The sequence below is a fragment of the Nasonia vitripennis genome, chromosome 2 (genome assembly GCF_009193385.2).
Source record: "Nasonia vitripennis strain AsymCx chromosome 2, Nvit_psr_1.1, whole genome shotgun sequence".
Lineage (NCBI taxonomy): Eukaryota > Metazoa > Arthropoda > Insecta > Hymenoptera > Pteromalidae > Nasonia > Nasonia vitripennis.
In genome coordinates, this window is record NC_045758.1 from 35,374,156 (window position 1) to 35,393,729 (window position 19,574).

The 19,574-nt window shown below is 41.0% G+C and overlaps 3 protein-coding genes across 14 annotated transcripts; 2 read left to right on the top strand and 1 right to left on the bottom strand.

The window, feature by feature from the left end:
• Positions 1-1,632: 1,632 nt before the first annotated feature.
• On the bottom strand, positions 1,633-3,476 carry LOC116416391 (uncharacterized protein DDB_G0283357-like). Of its 2 annotated transcripts, none has more exons than XM_031924763.2 (5): positions 3,100-3,471; positions 2,818-3,033; positions 2,685-2,729; positions 2,303-2,611; positions 1,633-2,237 (listed from the first exon to the last, which is right to left on the bottom strand). In XM_031924763.2, the coding sequence occupies exons 1-5, from the start codon at positions 3,339-3,341 to the stop codon at positions 1,787-1,789; spliced, it is 1,263 nt and encodes a 420-aa protein (XP_031780623.1). In that variant the 5' UTR covers positions 3,342-3,471; the 3' UTR covers positions 1,633-1,786. The 2 variants fall into 2 exon arrangements, with proteins under 2 accessions (XP_031780623.1, XP_031780624.1); XM_031924764.2 differs by having other exon boundaries at positions 2,043-2,248; positions 3,100-3,476.
• Positions 3,477-3,500: 24 nt separating this feature from the next.
• Positions 3,501-11,371, top strand: LOC116416389 (probable serine/threonine-protein kinase cdc7). Of its 11 annotated transcripts, XM_032597597.1 has the most exons (8): positions 3,501-6,648; positions 7,896-8,335; positions 8,560-8,842; positions 8,931-9,101; positions 9,170-9,451; positions 9,557-9,652; positions 9,719-9,955; positions 10,797-11,371. In XM_032597597.1, exons 3-8 carry the CDS (start codon positions 8,567-8,569, stop codon positions 11,346-11,348), a joined length of 1,614 nt encoding a protein of 537 aa, XP_032453488.1. In that variant the 5' UTR covers positions 3,501-6,648; positions 7,896-8,335; positions 8,560-8,566; the 3' UTR covers positions 11,349-11,371. The 11 variants fall into 11 exon arrangements, with proteins under 11 accessions (XP_032453488.1, XP_031780614.1, XP_031780615.1 ...); XM_031924754.2 differs by having other exon boundaries at positions 7,896-8,842; XM_031924755.2 differs by having other exon boundaries at positions 7,899-8,842.
• Positions 11,372-11,387: 16 nt separating this feature from the next.
• Positions 11,388-13,733, top strand: LOC116416390. The gene is made up of 6 exons (XM_031924762.1): positions 11,388-11,685; positions 11,756-11,890; positions 11,957-12,870; positions 12,936-13,173; positions 13,255-13,524; positions 13,586-13,733. The coding sequence occupies exons 1-5, from the start codon at positions 11,420-11,422 to the stop codon at positions 13,259-13,261; spliced, it is 1,560 nt and encodes a 519-aa protein (XP_031780622.1). The 5' UTR covers positions 11,388-11,419; the 3' UTR covers positions 13,262-13,524; positions 13,586-13,733.
• The last annotated feature ends 5,841 nt before the right edge of the window (positions 13,734-19,574 follow it).

The window sequence follows — 19,574 nt, forward strand, 5'->3', positions numbered from 1 at the left end:
CCGCTCTATCTCGAACGTAGCTTAGGAGGTTAAGAGGTGTTGCGGCGGGGATGACAGGGCAGCGCCGGTTGGAACCATTAGGGTTCCTCCTGGGATAAGAAGTTTGGTGATCAGGCCAGGCGAATCTTGAAATCACTGCCTATAACCATCGAATTCTTATCACCGGAGTAACGCCAGCCAATCATCGTCACGCGACAACGATCTTGTAGATAGGTCTCGTGAGACAAGATCGGCCTCATCGAACAACGATTAGGTCTCAAAGTAGGGTGCGTCTACGCGAAGGTAACACAGCCGACGTTGCTTTTCACGTAGATCCTTTGTAGGTTCGGTTGGTTACGGGCAGGTAGACAATTTATAGTAATCATCATCTATCAGTGTCATTTCGTTTCTCGCGTCCGGGTAGGTAGGTAGGGTGGCTCTCAAAGGAATATACGTATTAACGCTTAATAATAATAATACAGTGCGTCAATACGAATATTCCACGTACCTATCACCGACATCCTGGTCGTGAGAGCTGGTAACGACATGTTTGAATGTATCTTGTCGGCTAACGGTGAAAATTTTTGAACATCCGGAAAATTTGTCGGAAAATGAAGAAACATTTATACTTTTTCTCCCTTTTTAATTGAGTGAAGCAATTTGAAAACTTCACGAATAATCGGTTAAAAGTGCTCTAGAACCGTCTAAAACGGTTCTCCTGCGCGAGATTTAGCGTTTCAGCTACCCAGTTTTACGAGATATCGGTATATAACCCAAAATGGGTTATTGGGACATTGGGTAATTTACCCAAATAACCCACGAATTATCCCAAAATTACCCACCCGACGACCCAGTTTACCCCAAATGGGTAAACTGGGGTTTACCCAAATAACCCAAATGGCAACCCACTTTACCCCAAATGGGTAAACTGGGTAGCTCAATGAGATATTTTGGGTTACGAGGTGGGTTATTTTGGGTAAAAGTGGAGAAATTCCCGGAAATTGATTGATTGATTGAATTTCCCCGTGGATTACCCCACTTTCTCGATTCCCGCGATAATTAATGCACGCGCGAAAACGTCGACGGAAAGCGCAGCACGCACTCTATCCAACAGGCGCTCTAGTTCAAAAAACTCTCGTGTTGTTTTCTGTTTCCTAAATTACTTTTTTGTTACAATACACCCAAACAGTGCACATACACCCAAATTTTTAAGCTGATTTTTCAGTTTTACACGGCGCCGTGTAAAAAAGAACCATTTAAGTCACACGTATCGTAATGTACTTACATAGGTTGTTCCATTTCTTACTGCTGTTCTTGCTGCCGCTGTCGTTGTTGTTGCTGTTGTTGAACATAAAGAAGAAATAAATTAATATAATCCATTTTCTGACTCGCAAAAAAAAAAACAAGTTATGAAAACGTCGAATTTCCACACCACCCAGGGGGTATCGACGCGGCGCGTTGGGTTTTTTACGTGGTCCCTTCGCCTAGAGCCCTACACACCACGGGATTTTATGTACTGGGGGAATAAAAAATCATTCGTTAATTAAAATCTAATTTTATTAACCATAAAACAACATTAATAAATTAATATCCTACGTGTGTATGTGTGTGTGTGTGTGTGTGTGTATCCGCGTGTATGTAAGTATGTGTATATGTGTGTGCATGTGTGTGTATGCGCATGTGGAACGTATGTATTTGCGTGTATATGTGTGTATGTGTGTATGTGTGTATGCATGTGGAACGTATGTATGTGCATGTGTATGTGCGTGCATGTGTATGTGTGTGCGTGCATGTGTGCAACAAAGCTTCATCGTCGTCTACCCCTTCGGGTAGGATCATTTTTCCTCATAAGGTAGCTCCCATATGCCGCATCATAAAAGGCTTGGGCTTCCTCTACAGACAGACCGTACAGGGAAAACTTCTGTGCCCCCATCTCGCAAACATGCTTGTCTACGGTGCGTAGACACGCATGGTATGACTTTTGCATACGGTCTGTCTGACGAGGAAACCGCCCGCCCGTCAACCTGAAAAAATTGGCTGCTACATATAGTGCTTTACGCACATGTGTAGCAGTACAAAATTTCAGGTTGCCGACCGGGTAGCCTTCCAGATCCGGCATCGGTTCTAACTCCCTTATGAAGTCCCGATTGTGGGCAAACTTTCCCCTAGACCTCCTCTGCGGTCCACGGAAGCCATTCGCTACCGCTTCCGGTATCGGGTGAGGAGGTAAGGGGGGAGGTAGCTGCTCTTCTTGGTCACTGAAAAGAAACTTTGGAAAGAGTAGAGTAAGATGACAACACACACGAATTAACTATTCACTTACTCTTGCAGCTGTGCCTGCTCCTGTTGTGGTGGTGATTGTTGGTGTTGTGGTGGTTGAATATGTTGTGGTGGTTGTTGGTGTTGTGGTGGTGGTTGTTGATGTTGTGGTGATTGCTGTTGCTGTTGTGGTAGTGGTTGTTGGTGTTGTGGTGGTTGAATATGTTGTGGTGGTTGTTGGTGTTGTGGTGGTGGTTGTTGATGTTGTAGTGGATGTTGCTGTTCTGGTGATTGCTGTTGCTGTTGTGGTAGTGGTTCGAGGTGTTGCGGTTGTTGCTGCTGCTCCTCCTGCTGTGCTCCTCCTGCTGTGATCCTGCAATTTAGAGATAGATATTTATTTAAATTAATAAGTCAAAACACAAAAGGAAATCAGAGGAAAAACTTACGCATTCCTAAGAACCAAAAATTCCTCCAATTCATCAAATAGTGATCTGTAAAAAATAAAGTCTCCTATAAAAACCTTTATAAAAGGTAAAATAATAATATAAATATTTGAGAGTTAGATATTATTGAACATACAATTCTGGTGGAGCTGTCGGGTCTACGTTCTCTTGGTCGCCGACATACTCGGCGGCCAAGTTTCGCCTCGCCCCACGACGAGCTCTGGAGCAGCCGTTGGAGCCAACAACCGGTTGGAGAACCGACGACCGTGGCGTAACCGCGGCTCGTGGCGTCATTGGCCTCTCCAACGAGGATGTTGGCGTTCGGGGCAGCGGCGAGTACAGCAATGAAGGGCTATCGCAAACAATAAAAATATGATTTTAGTAACTAAAATATAAAAGGAAAAAAAAGAAAAAATACCTCAGCCTAGCCTTCTTCGCAGAAACTTGGCGGCTTCTGCTGCTGCCACTGCTACTGTTGCTGCTGCTGCTGCTGCTGTTGTTGTTGCTGCTGCTGCTGCTGCCACTACTGCTGCTGCCACTGCTGTTGCTGCCACTGCTGCTGCTGCCACTTCTGCTGCTGCCACTGCTGCTGCTGCCACTGCTGCTGCTGCCACTGCTGCTGCTGCTGGCAGTGGGGTTGCTGCTGTTTATTTTGTTCATGTTAATTACTACAAAATAAAAAAAAAAAGTTCTTTGGGTGATTTTCAGATTAAAGGGCGGTAGGAGGTGTTAGTTTCGAGGGCGCTACAGACAAGTGAAGAATTCATACTTAATTTCATTATTACAAAAAATGTTTGGACATTTTTATCCAAAAAGTCCAACCTTTTTTTTGTAATAATGAAATTAATCATGAATTCTTCACCTGACGCTATTAACATGTTGCAAACCGTCAAATTATTGCATAATCATAATTTGGTTTGCATGATAATACTATTGAATCTGAAGAAAAAGCATGCATCAAACAGAGATAGAGGATAACAACGGTAGCTCACACCTACACAGCTATTCCATGATAGTACTCCCTAGCTGCTAATAGACGAGAGAGAGAGAGAGAGAGAGAGAGAGAGAGAGAGAGAGAGAGAGAGAGAGAGAGAGAGAGAGAGAGAGAGAGAGAGAGAGAGAGAGCGAAAGAGTGCATGCCTGGTACACGAGGACTGCTCCCAACCCCACGGCGGATGATAGCTCACACCTCCCGCATGACGCGAGATTACCGACCTAACACCGAAAGCGACCGCGAACCGGATTATGCGATTCCCAACCCTCACGGCGGATAGCTCACACCACCCTCTTATGACGCGATACCGACGCGAACCGAAGCCTCACCATTAGCCGCTGCTGCAGAAGCAACGTTGCCCGGCTCACGCGACTTGGACGCTAGTGAGACACATGAAGTAGAAGTATCCTGTCCGGAAGATACTCTTACTTCCGTGAGCCAAAAAAAAAAATCAGAAAGATTCTTCTGCTTCGACGAATAATAGCGAAAAGTGTAGCATCTGATCCCTATCAATTGTTAGCAAGAAATAAGAGTTAGCTAAAGGAAATAAAAAGTGAATACCGGAAAGGAAAACGATCAGCGCAATTGTTTTAGTGTCCCAGACGAAATTATTAGTTACATGGAATTTTAGGCTAATTATCTCGCAAATGATGAAGAAAAAACTAAAAATAGAAGCATAGAAAAAGTAAAAGAGCATTTGGTTCTGAGAGAAGAAAAATAGAAGGCCCTCACCATCAGCCGTTGCATGTACGATGTATATTTTATATATACATGCGCGCGTACGCGCAACGTTGCCCAGCTCTCACGATCGTGGACGTTGGTGAATAGGCGCATGGAAAATGCGCTTGCATAGAGCGCTATAGCATGTCTATGCAATATGCAAGCGCAGCCTCCTTGAGAGCTATACGATGAGGCCGGCCTAGCTCGCGCCCTAACTGCAAGACCGTTTCGGCAGACAATAGCAGCGAGTGCAATGTGGCGCCCGAAGGACGCTGCTGGTGGCATCGTAGTCTGGTGATTATCGGGATCGACCCACCTCTTAATCAAGAGGTGTTACTCTAACGGCCCTACACCAGAGCAGAGTACCGCGTGCGGAGCCGGCTCCGACCAGCCTTACGCTGCATTCCCCGCCGAACCCCGATTTTTTACAATTAAACAACTAATTACATCTACCTGGCTACGTCGGGTCGAAGGTCGGGCGTGTGCTGTGCCCTCGCGATAGCCTAACACCCTCTTCCCTCGCACAGGTGGGGTGTCGTGAGATGGTGACACCGGAAAATTGGTCAAGTTGGGATCGATCACCGAGCCCGCCTGCTTTTGCAAGAACAAGTATTGACTGCAAAATTTATCTGTTCTTGCAGAAGCAAGCGAGCCCGAGAACCAAGTCCCGAATGCCCACCTGCACTGAGTGCTTTCCCTAACTAGTTCGAGACTCCAGACACTCAAGAGTGAATGTCGAGTCCCTTGCATACAAACGGTCGAGCAAATGCACAAGACATTTGCTCGACTATTTGTATACTTAATAATATGTACTCCCAGAGGGAGGTACTTACCCATGTTTCCGCGATGTACTGGTCCTGGTCCGCCGCCGCCGCCGATGTCCACCTGGTACTGGTCCTTGATGATGATGATGATGATGATGTTGATGGTCCGCTGCTGTTGCTTGTCACTGCACTACACTTCAATTAACTTCACACGGGGATATAAGTGGGATGCAATAGGAATTAGAGGTATATTTTAAGTCGCCTCGTCTCGACTCAGGGAAAGGTACGGGAATTGTAAAAGGGGTTTAACTTGTAACGCGCTGCCCCATACTCAGCGCGGTGTGCAACTACGGCACACAGACGTGAAGAACTTTAATTTATATGGCGCAGGTACTCGCTCTGCGCTGCAAACGGATGCACTAACTCCAGAGAAGTTTAATTTATATAGCGCAGCTCCTTGCTCTGCGCTGCAAACATCCCCACGAAACCCCGTAGAACTTTAATTTATATAGCGCAGGTTCTCGCTCTGCGCTTCAAACACATCCAGAGAAGTTTAATTTATATAGCGCATTTCCTCAGCATTATAAAGGAAGGCATTCCGTGCTTTTACAGTTATATCGTGGTGCGAGCGGTTTTGCCGTGATGACCAGCCGTTTTTCCGTGGTAACAAGCGATTTTACCGTGGTGACCTGCGGTTTGCCGTGGTGACCTGCGGTTTGCCGTGGTAACCAGCGATTTTACCGTGGTGACCTGCGGTTTGCCGTGGTGACCTGCGATTTTACCGTGGTGACCTGCGGTTTGCCGTGGTGACCTGCGGTTTTGCCGTGGTGACCTGCGGTTTACCGTGGTGACCAGTGGTTTTGCCGTGGTTTGCCGTGGTGACCTGCGGTTTACCGTGATGACCAGTAGTTTTGCCGTGGTGACCTGCGATTTGCCGTGTTAACCAGCGATTTTACCGTGATGACCTGCGGTTTGCCGTGGTGACCTGCGATTTTACCGTGGTGACCTGCGGTTTGCCGTGGTGACCTGCGGTTTTGCCGTGGTGACCTGCGGTTTACCGTGCTAACCAGTGGTTTTGCCGTGGTTTGCCGTGGTGACCTGCGGTTTGCCGTGGTGACCTGCGATTTTACCGTGGTGACCTGCGGTTTTGCCGTGGTGACCTGCGGTTTGCCGTGGTGACCAACGATTCTGCTATAAATACGGCCGCGCTCAACGCTACCGATCATTCGTTCGCCGACCGCCACATGAACATCATAGGAGTAACAAGTCAGCAGTCCACGTCACTCCAGGCTTCAGGATATCCAGGGTCGCTCGAGACCGTCTACCGCTCATAGGGACTTTGGCTTCCTGGTCACCAGGGTGTTAGGATCTACAAGGTCATCCGGTCTCAAGGCTCTACAAGGCCATCCGGTCTCAAGGCTCTACAAGGCTACATCCGGTCTCAAGGCTTCCAGGGTCATCCACATCCACGGAAACAGTAATTTGAAGGGTATTGTATCATCTTTAGAGATAGGGCAGTAGGAGTATATGCAGGACCACCAGTGCCAAAGCCGAGGGCACCCTGCATATGCGAGGCGCAAAGTCGGAAGAGCCCACCAATGCTCACTCTGTTGCCGAAAAATTAGGAGGTTAAGAGATGTTGCGAGGGGATGACAGGGCAGTGCCGGTTGGAACCATTAGGGTTCCGCATGGGATAAGAGATGACGGTGACCAGGCCAGGCGATTCTTGAGATCACTGCCTATGACCATCGAATTTCTTATCACCGGAGTAACATCAGCCATCATCGCCACGCGACAACGATCTTGTAGATAGGTCACGTGAGACAAGATCGGTCTCCTCGTTCATCACTAGGTTCGTAGTAGGGTGCGTCTACGCGAATGTAACACAGCCCACGTTGCATTTTCGTAGATTCTCTAGGTCCGGGTAGGCAAAATAACTGGATAGTCGATTCTCTCTGTTAATTATGTAATACTAAGTCCAGCGCGATACGCGGGCGTAGTTTTGTTGCCCAGTTCGTTACTTGGACTTCTAAAACTTTCCTTAAAATTTTACAATATGTTCTTTAAAAAGTGATACGGAATAAGTAAAGCCGCTGAAAATGCTAAATTCATATTTCTGATTTGGAATGATTTGAAAATAATGATTTTATTGTTATAATTACAATTACAATTTAAATTTTGGTGCCATAACACAGATGTCGCTTCATAACCAATAAACCTTGGCAACTAATCAGAATCACGTATTAAATGCATTGACAGCAAATGCTTCATGATATAGGCCATCACGTATTTTTTAAGAGGGGAATGTAAACGCTTGCTGAAGTTAGCCTTTAAACTTGAAGGGATGTCGTGTCCAAGTATACTGTTCTTCTATTACAGATAATTTTTTCAACCCAGCGCTCAATGATAAATGTTAGGATTAATAATTTTTTCTACCGAAGTAAAGTTCAATCGCGCTTTTTCATTTTCTTTTAGATTGGGAATACAAAATATTTTGTGGCGGTTTTGCGCAGCTATAAAGACGACACCCTTAAAATGAATTATATATAAGACCGAAAAATAAAGAAAATATCTAATTCTTTCTGATTGATTATCTGCATTTAAATCGAGCCAAGTAACTTGAGACGGTTAAGCGCGGAGAAGCTTCGCGGCGGTGTTTTTATCGCGAAATATTTGCACTTTCTGTCTTACGTGCGTCTATTACTTTTCCCAACTCATAATGCGATATTTTTTTAGTAGCTCATCGTTGTCTACGCTCTCGCGATGAAATCAACAGCAAATCGTCCTAAACGACGATCACAACGGCGAAATAGAAAAATACGGCGTCTTTTTGATCGTCTTAAGGAGAATCCTCGGTCGAGCGACGATTCTCAGATTGTGCAGGTGCGAAGAAACAGTAAATTCGTAGTTCCCCAGCCCACATCTGCTTTACCATCCCCGGCCGACTTGGGATTAGTTCTTTCAGGCGAAGAACGTTTGAAATTCCCAAAAAGTCCGACGCCCGAGTCAGCCGCGCCCAACCGAGAGAATCCCTCGCGACCGCCAGCCAAGTCGGAGGCAGCCCTCGGTGGAGGTGTACGGATTCCCACAAAACCAAAACTGTTTGTGCCACCTTTGCGGCCCGTGCTAGCTGAAAAAAGTCCATTCCAACGACTTTCCAACGACCGTCTGAAAAAGTAATCAACGACACTCATTGCAATTAATTACGGAAAAATAAATCAATCGGCTCTTTTTAGGGCCAACAAACAATAACGTAGCATACGAAACGTCCCTTGTCCTCTGTACAAATTAAAAATGGCCGATTTTTTTGCATTCGAATATGTCAGATTCGATTGGATTTTTTCTTTCCGCGTATGCAAGTAAATATTTTAATTCATTACTTATACTCATTATGAAACAGATAAACGATGGCCGGAAGAGGCAAGCAATGGCCAAGAAATTATCTAAATCAGAACCAACAACCTTTCTACGTAGAAAATGACGACGATGATGATTACGTTGATGATGATGATGATTACGAGAATGAGAAGGTTACTCTCGCAGGGCTGCTAACAGAGATGAGTGACATAGATAAAGATATGGAGGTGCTTGTTGAAAAAAAGAAGGCAATAGTAGATAAAATGAAAAGGATAATCAGTACTGAAAAAGATCAAACCAGTTCCCATCCGCAGACTTTATATCGCGTAAGGCCAAAAATCGTTATTTTAGAAATCTGAACATTAACGTTTTTAATTTTGTAAGTTAAAATACTCATGGATCATAATTTTGTAGCCTCCACCATCATCATTCTCCAATAATAGTAAAAGAATAAAGAATCAATCTCGCGCTGTACTTCCGTTTACGGCAACATCATCTGCTGTGGGTTCAAATAATAATTCGAATAGGCAGTTACCGCTTCAACAGAGTTATTCGTATAACGACGAACAGCGACATCGTCAAATGGTAATTTACATTATTTATTTGTTTCTCTTACGGATAATAGTATAATATTTTTTTACAACTTAAACCAGCTTCCCTTTGAGGATCAAAAACTACAAAAACAACAGCTCCAGCAGCTAAATTATTATCAGCAACTTCAGCAGCAACAATTATTAATGACCATGACGATGAACAATAATGTCAAATTAGGGATGTCAAGTTCCGTCCTTTCTGAGTCCAACCCGTCTACCTTTATTTCTTCTACACAGCATCCTCATGAGCTCCTTCAGCAACAGCAGCAGCAGCAGCAGCTGCAATCCGAGAATTTGATGCGATATATAAAAAAAAGAAGTCAGCATTATCCAATTGATCAGGTCAAATTGAAATGAATTTTTGTTTACAATATTCATACATGCATATACGTATATGTGCAAGCATTAAAAAATAATAGAAAAATAAAGTAGTTGTATTCGTTTTAGATGGAATCCACATCCCTATCGAATAATGTGTTGTTATCGAACAACGAACAAGGGCAAACTAATAAAGATAATACAATAAGGCCATTCGATGAAAAGGTATGGCAAAACAAAATTGAGTTAAATTGACCCGATAAAATTCATTAATTTAATTCATTGTTACAGCGACGACGACATGATATCAGCTTGCAAAATAATGATAGTTTTGTTAACAAGTACAATTATAATTTTGATGACTTTAACGATGATGACGATAATTGTGATGATAATGGTCACGAGGCTCAACAATATGATAATGAATCAGATGAAAACAATGAAGATGCGAATAACACTGCTCAGAAGGATCAAGACGACGCCGCTCAGCCTCAGGCAAAATCTACTAAAAAACCTACCAATTTAACGGTAAGCGAATTGCTGGCTATTATACTCTATCATATTCCAAATTTACCATTTTTCTGATCTTTATAAATTTCGGTTGGTTAAACGTAAATTCGATTTTTATTTAGGTTACTCGCCGTATGTTTACGCGATCAGAAGTGGAAACACTTATAAAGAGAACGTTTAAAAACTATCAATCAAAAGGCGTCTTTTACTCAGAAGATTTAAATTTACCGGATAAAAGTACTATGTCGTGTCGAAAGCGCGCCGGGAAAATCAATCCAAAAAATGAATCCTGATGAATTAAAAACTTTGTTAAAATGTACGATGCCGGAAGCTCAGGAATTTGCTGACTTTGTTAACAATATGAGATTTGTATAACTATATAAAAAACTGTTAATTTTTAAATTTTGAATTGTTTATTTACCTCTCTCTCTCTCTCTCTCTCTTACGCTACCGCCTGTGGTCTTAATCTATTTTCCACTATGCTTCCTTCATTTTCCCCTAGCTACAAATTAGTTTCTTTTACGCTCTACGTCGTTCAAATTTTGGGGTTTTTCATCCCTTTTTTCGCGATAACAAATTTACTCTGTAATGAAAATTTTCGGTAGGCTTAACTCGCTTGATTAACTTCTCTGTTCTTCTTTCCGGAGAGATTGTGGGTGGCATTGATTTTGAATTTCGTATTTGAAAATCTTGATCAGGGCCGCCTAGGCTAGCCTGTGCGGGCTGGCAGGTTTTGAATCTCACAGAAGGGGGCGTTGGAGGGGGCCCCCTTCAACCAATCTCTTATTTATTCTCTTTCAATTGTAAATCTTTAATCAGTGTGCACTAAGAGTGATTATGAAATATTTTATTGCCGCAGAAAAAAGATGCAGTGGATGCTAACGAAGATAATAATAATTTACATTTTTTTCAACTGGAAGACCATACCGATGCACGCATAAGAAGGTGTACAGCGGATTTTGATTCTATCGTCGTTGTCGGACGCAGTATCGATGTATTCAAGATAAGGAAAAAATTCGATTTGAGTACGGGAAAAAATGTCGTAAGAATATCTGATCAAAAGAAAACAACGTGTCTTCTTGATCCTGCAAATGAAAAATTGTGGTTTGAGTTTAAATTGGGAGGATACATGAATAACTCGATCAATGTATTGTTTTCTATTAAGAGGAATTATTTCCAAAAAATAACAAAAATGGCTAACGAACACGAGGAAGAAGAAAGTAACGACGGCGGAGTCACTCGACCCATTTTCTCATTTTTTTTGAAGAAATTGTTAAAAAGGCTTCTAAACGTTTGCCTGAAAATTGTCGAACATTGCGTTATAGTAATATCACAAATTTTACTCTTCACGACAGCACTAAAATGCCGTCTGTGTACTCGGAAGATTGGGGGTCCTTCTGCAAATCAATAGATACGTTATTGCACGACAGCGAAAATATTAAAACTATGGAAAACCGGTGACACATATGCGACCTTTTTTTCATGCGATATGCGCATGGGCTTAAGTTATCCGATTCGGAGAGATGCCCAAATTTCGTACGCTTCATGACGGAGGACATGGACGTTGACTTAATGTCTGGCAATGCTGAAGTAGTTCAAATTCATATAGCCAACACGATCGAGCCAATGGACGATTACGCTGTTGTCATTGACTATTCCAAGCTGGGTCACGATGTTTTTAAAAAGGCAAAGGATGCATGTCGTTACAGATCCATGTTTCTACACGACTACGGTCATGTAACTTCCAGGTTAATATTAAATATTTATGATTATAAATAAATAGTCGTTATAGAACATTTAATCGTTTTGATTTCGCAGGCTATGCTCATCTTCCGCGTTGTGGGACAACGTCACCTATGTACAGGCATACCTACCCGAAATTCACGCTTACATGTGTCGGCTTCGGAAAAGATGGGGCAGCGTGACAGGATACGTAGTGGCCGGAGGCTACAGGTACATCGACAAAACATAATAACGTACGCGCATATAATGATATAATGATACAATGTTGCATTTCAGTTGTTTTTTGAATACGCTTCCATTACACAAAAATATGAAACGATTAGTATCCGATGCAAAAGGTCGAATGGCAGATTATAAAACTGGTTTCGAGGTACTGAGAACGTCAGCTTCCTTGAGAATAGAAGAAGTAAGGACTTTTCAAGGTTCAACGTGTTTAAAGAACGCACAAAATTCTTTTGAGAACGTAGGCTTCTTGACCAGCAGCGCTAAGAAATTCTTCGAATGCGGTTCCGTGTGCGTAGCTAGCAACTGGACTAGATATATGACTTGGCGTATCCAGGGAGATTTGGATTTTCTAGTTAAGTGTTACGATCTAGTTAATGCAACGGCAGGGAATTCGCTAACACGAGCAACCATAGAAGAGTGTTACGATTCCGAACTGCGTTTACGTTATTTTTTATATGGGCGTTGGCCTAATTGTCCCGATGCCCGTATTACTTGGTTGCTGAATAGTCCAAGGGAAGGATTCAGAGGTGCAAATGTTGAAGAAGGCACGTATGTATTTAGGCGACAGACTGCTGGTGAAATGCTCAAGCTAAGCGAGCGACGACAGTTACGGCAACCTCCCATCACCTTTAAGGATGAGTTTTTCGGATGGCCATTTATGAAGGTGGCGATTGTTGAAATGACGCAGTACTATCCCGAAGAGGAAACAGACTTGGACAAGCAAGCCAATCAAACGTTGGATTTAAAAATTCATTTTTTGATGACAAGGCTTATCGGATTTTCCCGATTGAATCACGGTTTCTCCGATTATACTTTTCGTTTTGTCGAACATGCTTTTTCTAGACGAGCTATACAAACCATGATATTAAAACAAGGCAAAGATCAGATGGAAAAAGCTTACATAAGTGGTGTTGTTCCAGTGTCGACTCTTGTTAAGAGTATATTGAATCCCAATACAAAAACAGGTAATTAATAACAGATCTAAATTTACTTTACCGATTAATTTTCAATTCTCTTCCTTTATTTATAGGCATGTTAATCAGAAGCACCGTATATCTACCCGAACCCATGGATCATTGGCAAAATGTAATTCGGAATTTCGTAAAAAAACACGTTCAAGTATTCCCGATGGCTTTGCTGAGCAAAAAGCATCATCAACGTTACAAATGGTACGAGATTCGGGACCCAACAGTTAAGGAAAAGAAGAGGCACATACGCTCGATCCCGAATATATCAAATGCCTCAATCTCAAGCAGTTTCAACCAAAAGTTTGTAAAACATTTAATCTTCCTTGACAACTTTGTTTCTGTTACTTTTATAAATAATCATCGAAACAATCACTCTTTCAGAAGATAGACAGAAGATTATTAAATTTAAAGCAAAACAAGTCGATGGTTAAGCCATCGGTGTCATCCAAGGCCTCACAGACGGAAAACACTACTTGCGAAAACGTTGTATACAAGCAAAGAAAATTTAATGTAAAATTATTCCTCGAGCGACAATCGTCAAAAAAAAGACGCCCGCCTACGGAAATGGTAGAGGACAAGAATGAGGACGAAGTCAGTGACTCTGATAAATCGACGTCATCATCGTCAACGACAGCAGAAGCAACATCAGAGGTAGATATTTCATTTGAACAAATTTTTCTAAGAATAATTAAATTTAATGTTTTGTTTTCAGACGGATGCATCCATTCCTGTAGCGACAGCGGCAAACAGAAGAATAAGAAGACGCGTAAAAATACAATCGTCATCCTCATCTTCGTCGTCGTGATATGAATTAAGAAAAATGTAATTAAAAATACACGTATTAATGCATCATTTGAAAATTGTCTTGTTCTTTTAATGCAGCCGTGATAATAAGCCATCTGGCATCACGACGGTCCCAAGCCCGATAATGCAGAGGGAAGAATAAAGACTAATAGAAAAAAAATTAACTTGAGAAATTAAAAGGTTTTATTCCTTTTTTGTAAATTTTTTTGAGTATTACAGTAGTACACTCCTTTATATTATTTATTAACGATTTTATTCAATTGATTGATCGCGACAATATGTCCGGTAAACTCTCCGGGCGTACAAAGCAGCAAGTTCAGGAGAGATTCTTTAAAATTCTCAGAAAATTCACGGCTGAAGACTACAGAAGACTGATGGGGTAACGTTAAGGAGAATCGTATTTTTAATTATCACTTTAGCTTCTTTTATCCGAACATATAAACTTGGGTCAATCAAATTTTTAAGCATTTCGGGGCTGGGGCAACGATGTCCACAGTCTTTCGTGGCAAAAGTCTAAAGTCATGACAAAATGGCAAAAAATCTCTGAATAACATCCTAACAATCGGTAAAAAAGTGAAATAATTCACAAGAATCTTGAGAGAGGTCATGAAAAATCATTATCGCGGGAAAGGAGTCACAGTACTTGTCGTATGTTGAGGTAATTTTTGACTATTTCGCCGTAAAAGCAATCACCTACACAGTCTTGTACGAAATACAGAAAAAGCAATTGACTTACAAAAATATTACAGAAATCTAGAAAGACGCGTAAAAAATTGTAATGGCTTGGGTTAATTCTAAACCAACAAAAGCACGCGATGAATGCAAATTGAATCAATTTTAGTCGCCAATTGAGGCTACAAAACCGCAGAAACTAACTCACCCAATAACCCAACAAGCTAAAAATCAGCTGAAATCTCAACTCGGTAGTAAACATTTTTTAGCAGAGTTGGGTCAGCGTAACCCAACCCGCAAAAGCTGAGTTAATCTTAACCCAAAACATCTGAAAAATGCAAAAATTGAGTTATTTTGAACACTGAAAAAATTCGAAAAGCTGGGTCAATTTAAACCCAAGGGAGCCCTAAAAATTGTGAAAACTAACTCAACCAGTAACCCAACAAGCAGTTAAAATAGTTTTAAAAGTTGAGTTAATCTTAACCCAATAACCCAACAAAAACACGCGAAAAGGGCAGAAAGCTGAGTTAATTTTAACCTAATTAGACCCCAGTTGAAGTAAATACTAACCCAACAAACTAAAAACTAACTCAACAAACGTCTGCGCGTCCTAAATTAACCCAACAGGTCATCCCAATAACCCGTCAACAAGCGAAAATCAGCTACAATCTCAACTCTAACGAAGTAAAAATCGAAAAATTTCGCGCAGCGCGCGCTTTTTCTAGCAGAGCTGGGGTCAGTGTAACCCAATAACCCGAAATGTTAACCCAAGATAACCCAACTCCACCGCCAGCGACTCTCGCGCGCAAAGTTGAATACTAACCCAAGTTGGGTTATTGGGTTATTGGGTTATTGGTTATTGGGTTATTGGGTTATTGGGTTATTGGGTTATTGGGTTATTGGGTTATTGGGTTATTGGGTTATTGGGTTATTGGGTTATTGGGTTATTGGGTTTATTGGTTATTGGGTTATTGGGTTATTGGGTTATTGGGTTATTGGGTTATTGGGTTATTGGGTTATTGGGTTATTGGGTTATTGGGTTATTGGGTTATTGGGGTTATTGGTATTGGGTTATTGGGTTATTGGGTTATTGGGTTATTGGGTTATTGGGTTTATTGGGTTATTGGGGTTATTGGGTTATTGGGTTATTGGGTTATTGGGTTATTGGGTTATTGGGTTATTGGGTTATTGGGTTTTTATTGTTATTGGGTTATTGGGTTTTATTGGGTTATTGGGTTATTGGGTTATTGGGTTATTGGGTTATTGGGTTATTGGGTTATTGGGTTTTTTTGGGTTATTGGGTTATTGGGTTATTGGGTTATTGGGTTATTGGGGTTATTGGGTTATTGGGTTATTGGGTTATTGGGTTATTGGGTTTTGGTTATTGGGTTATTGGGTTATTGGGTTATTGGGTTATTGGGTTATTGGGTTATTGGGTTATTGGGTTATTGGGTTATTGGGTTATTGGGTTATTGGGTTATTGGGTTATTGGGTTATTGGGTTATTGGGTTATTGGGTTATTGGGTTATTGGGTTATTGGGTTATTGGTTTATTGGGTTATTGGGTTATTGGGTTATTGGGTTATTGGTTTATTGGGTTATTGGGTTATTGGGTTATTGGGTTATTGGGTTATTGGGTTATTGGGTTATTGGGTTATTGGGTTATTGGGTTATTTGGTTATTGGGTTATTTGGGTTATTGGGTTATTGGGTTATTGGTTATTGGGTTATTGGGTTATTGGGTTATTGGGTTATTGGGTTATTGGGTTATTGGGTTATTGGGTTATTGGGTTATTGGGTTATTGGGTTATTGGGTTATTGGGTTATTGGGTTATTGGGTTATTGGGTTATTGGTTATTGGGTTATTGGGTTATTGGGTTATTGGGTTATTGGGTTATTGGGTTATTGGGTTATTGGGTTATTGGGTTATTGGGTATTGGGTTATTGGGTTATTGGGTTTATTGGGTTATTGGGTTATTGGGTTATTGGGTTATTGGGTTATTGGGTATTGGGTTATTGGGTTATTGGGTTATTGGGTATTGGGTTATTGGGTTTATTTGGGTTATTGGGTTATTGGGTATTGGGTTTTGGGTTATTGGGTTATTGGGTTATTGGGTTATTGGGTTATTGGGTTATTGGGTTATTGGGTTATTGGGTTATTGGGTTAATTGGGTTATTGGGTTATTGGGTTATTGGGTTATTGGGTTATTGGGTTATTGGGTTATTGGGTTTTGGGTTATTGGGGTTATTGGGTTATTGGGTTATTGGGTTATTGGGTTATTGGGTTATTGGGTTATTGGGTTATTGGGTTATTGGGTTATTGGGTTATTGGGTTATGGGTTATTGGGTTATTGGGTTATTGGGTTATTGGGTTATTGGGTTATTGGGTTATTGGGTTATTGGGTTATTGGGTTATTGGGTTATTGGGTTATTGGGTTATTTGGGTTATTGGGTTATTGGGTTATTGGGTTATTGGGTTATTGGGTTATTGGGTTATTGGGTTATTGGGGTTATTGGGTTATTGGGTTATTGGGTTATTGGTTATTGGGTTATTGGGGTTATTGGGTTATTGGGTTATTGGGTTTATTGGGTTATTGGGTTTATTGGGTTATTGGGTTATTGGGTTATTGGGTTATTGGGTTATTGGGTTATTGGGTTATTGGGTTATTGGGTTATTGGGTTATTGGGTTATTGGGTTATTGGGTTATTGGGTTATTGGGTTATTGGGTTATTGGGTTATTGGGTTATTGGGTTATTGGGTTATTGGGTTATTGGGGTTATTGGGTTATTGGGTTATTGGGTTATTGGGTTATTGGGTTATTGGGTTATTGGGTTATTGGGTTATTGGGTTTATTGGGTTATTGGGTTATTTGGGTTATTGGGTTATTGGGTTATTGGGTTATTGGGTTATTGGGTTATTGGGTTATTGGGTTATTGGGTTATTGGGTTATTGGGTTATTGGTTATTGGGTTATTGGGTTATTGGGTTATTGGGTTATTGGGTTATTGGGTTATTGGGTTATTGGGTTATTGGTTATTGGGTTATTGGGTTATTGGTTATTGGGTTATTGGGTTATTGGGTTATTGGGTTATTGGGGTTATTGGGTTATTGGGTTATTGGGTTATTGGTTATTGGGTTATTGGGTTATTGGGTTATTGGGTTATTGGTTATTGGGTTATTGGGTTATTGGGTTATTGGGTTATTGGGTTATTGGGTTATTGGGTTATTGGGTTATTGGGTTATTGGGTTATTGGGTTATTGGGTTATTGGTTATTGGGTTATTGGGTTATTGGGTTATTGGGTTATTGGTTATTGGGTTATTGGGTTATTGGGTTATTGGGTTATTGGGTTATTGGGTTATTGGGTTATTGGGTTATTGGGTTATTGGGTTATTGGGTTATTGGGTTATTGGGTTATTGGGTTATTGGGTTATTGGGTTATTGGGTTATTGGGTTATTGGGTTATTGGGTTATTGGGTTATTGGGTTATTGGGTTATTGGGTTATTGGGTTATTGGGTTATTGGGTTATTGGTTATTGGGTTATTGGGTTATTGGGTTATTGGGTTATTGGGTTATTGGGTTATTGGGTTATGGGTTATTGGGTTATTGGTTATTGGGTTATTGGGTTATTGGGTTATTGGGTTATTGGGTTATTGGTTATTGGGTTATTGGGTTATTGGGTTATTGGGTTATTGGGTATTGGGTTATTGGGGTTATTGGGTTATTGGGTTATTGGGTTATTGGGTTATTGGGTTATTGGTTATTGGGTTATTGGGTTATTGGGTTATTGGGTTATTGGGTTATTGGGTTATTGGGTTATTGGGTTATGGGTTTATTGGGTATTGGTTATTGGGTTATTGGTTATTGGGTTATTGGGTTATTGGGTTATTGGGTTATTGGGTTATTGGGGTTATTGGGTTATTGGGTTATTGGGTTATTGGTTATTGGGTTATTGGGTTATTGGGTTATTGGGTTATTGGGTTATTGGGTTATTGGGTTATTGGTTATTGGTTTTATTGGGTTATTGGTTATTGGGTTATTGGGTTATTGGGTTATTGGGTTATTGGGTTATTGGGTTATTGGGTTATTGGGTTATTGGGTTATTGGGTTATTGGGTTATTGGGTTATTGGGTTATTGGGTTATTGGGTTATTGGGTTATTGGGTTATTGGGTTATTGGGTTATTGGGTTATTGGGTTATTGGGTTATTGGGTTATTGGGTTATTGGTTATTGGGTTATTGGGTTATTGGGTTATTGGGTTATTGGGTTATTGGGTTATTGGGTTATTGGGTTATTGGGTTATTGGGTTATTGGGTTATTGGGTTATTGGGTTATTGGTTATTGGGTTATTGGGTTATTGGGTTATTGGGTTATTGGGTTATTGGGTTATTGGGTTATTGGGTTATTGGGTAGGGGGTTATTGGGTTATGGGTTATTGGGTTATTGGGTTATTGGGTTATTGGGTTATTGGGTTATTGGGTTATTGGGTTATTGGGTTATTGGGTTATTGGGTTATTGGGTTTTATGGGTTATTGGGTTATTGGGTTATTGGTTATTGGGTTATTGGGTTTATTGGGTTATTGGGTTATTGGGTTATTGGGTATTGGGTTATTGGTTATTGGGTTATTGGGTTATTGGGTTATTGGGTTATTGGGTTATTGGGTTATTGGGTTATTGGTTATGGGTATTGGGTTATTGGGTTATTGGGTTATTGGGTTATTGGGTTATTGGGTTATTGGGTTATTGGGTTATTGGGTTATTGGGTTATTGGGTTATGGGTTATTGGGTTATTGGGTTATTTTGGGTTATTGGGTTATTGGGTTATTGGGTTATTGGGTTATTGGGTTATTGGGGTTATTGGTTATTGGGTTATTGGGTTATTGGGTTATTGGGTTTTATTGGGTTTATTGGGTTATTGGGGTTATTGGGTTATTGGGTTATTGGGTTATTGGGTTATTGGGTTATTGGGTATTGGGTTATTGGGTTATTGGGTATATTGGGTTATTGGGTTATTGGGTTATTGGGTTATTGGTTATTGGGGTTATTGGGTTATTGGGTTATTGGGTTATTGGGTTATTGGGTTATTGGGTTATTGGGTTATTGGGTTATGGTTATTGGGTTATTGGGTATTGGGTTATTGGGTATTGGGTTTATTGGGTTATTGGTTATTGGGTTATTGGGTTTTGGGTTATTGGGTTATTGGGTTATTGGGTTATTGGGTTATTGG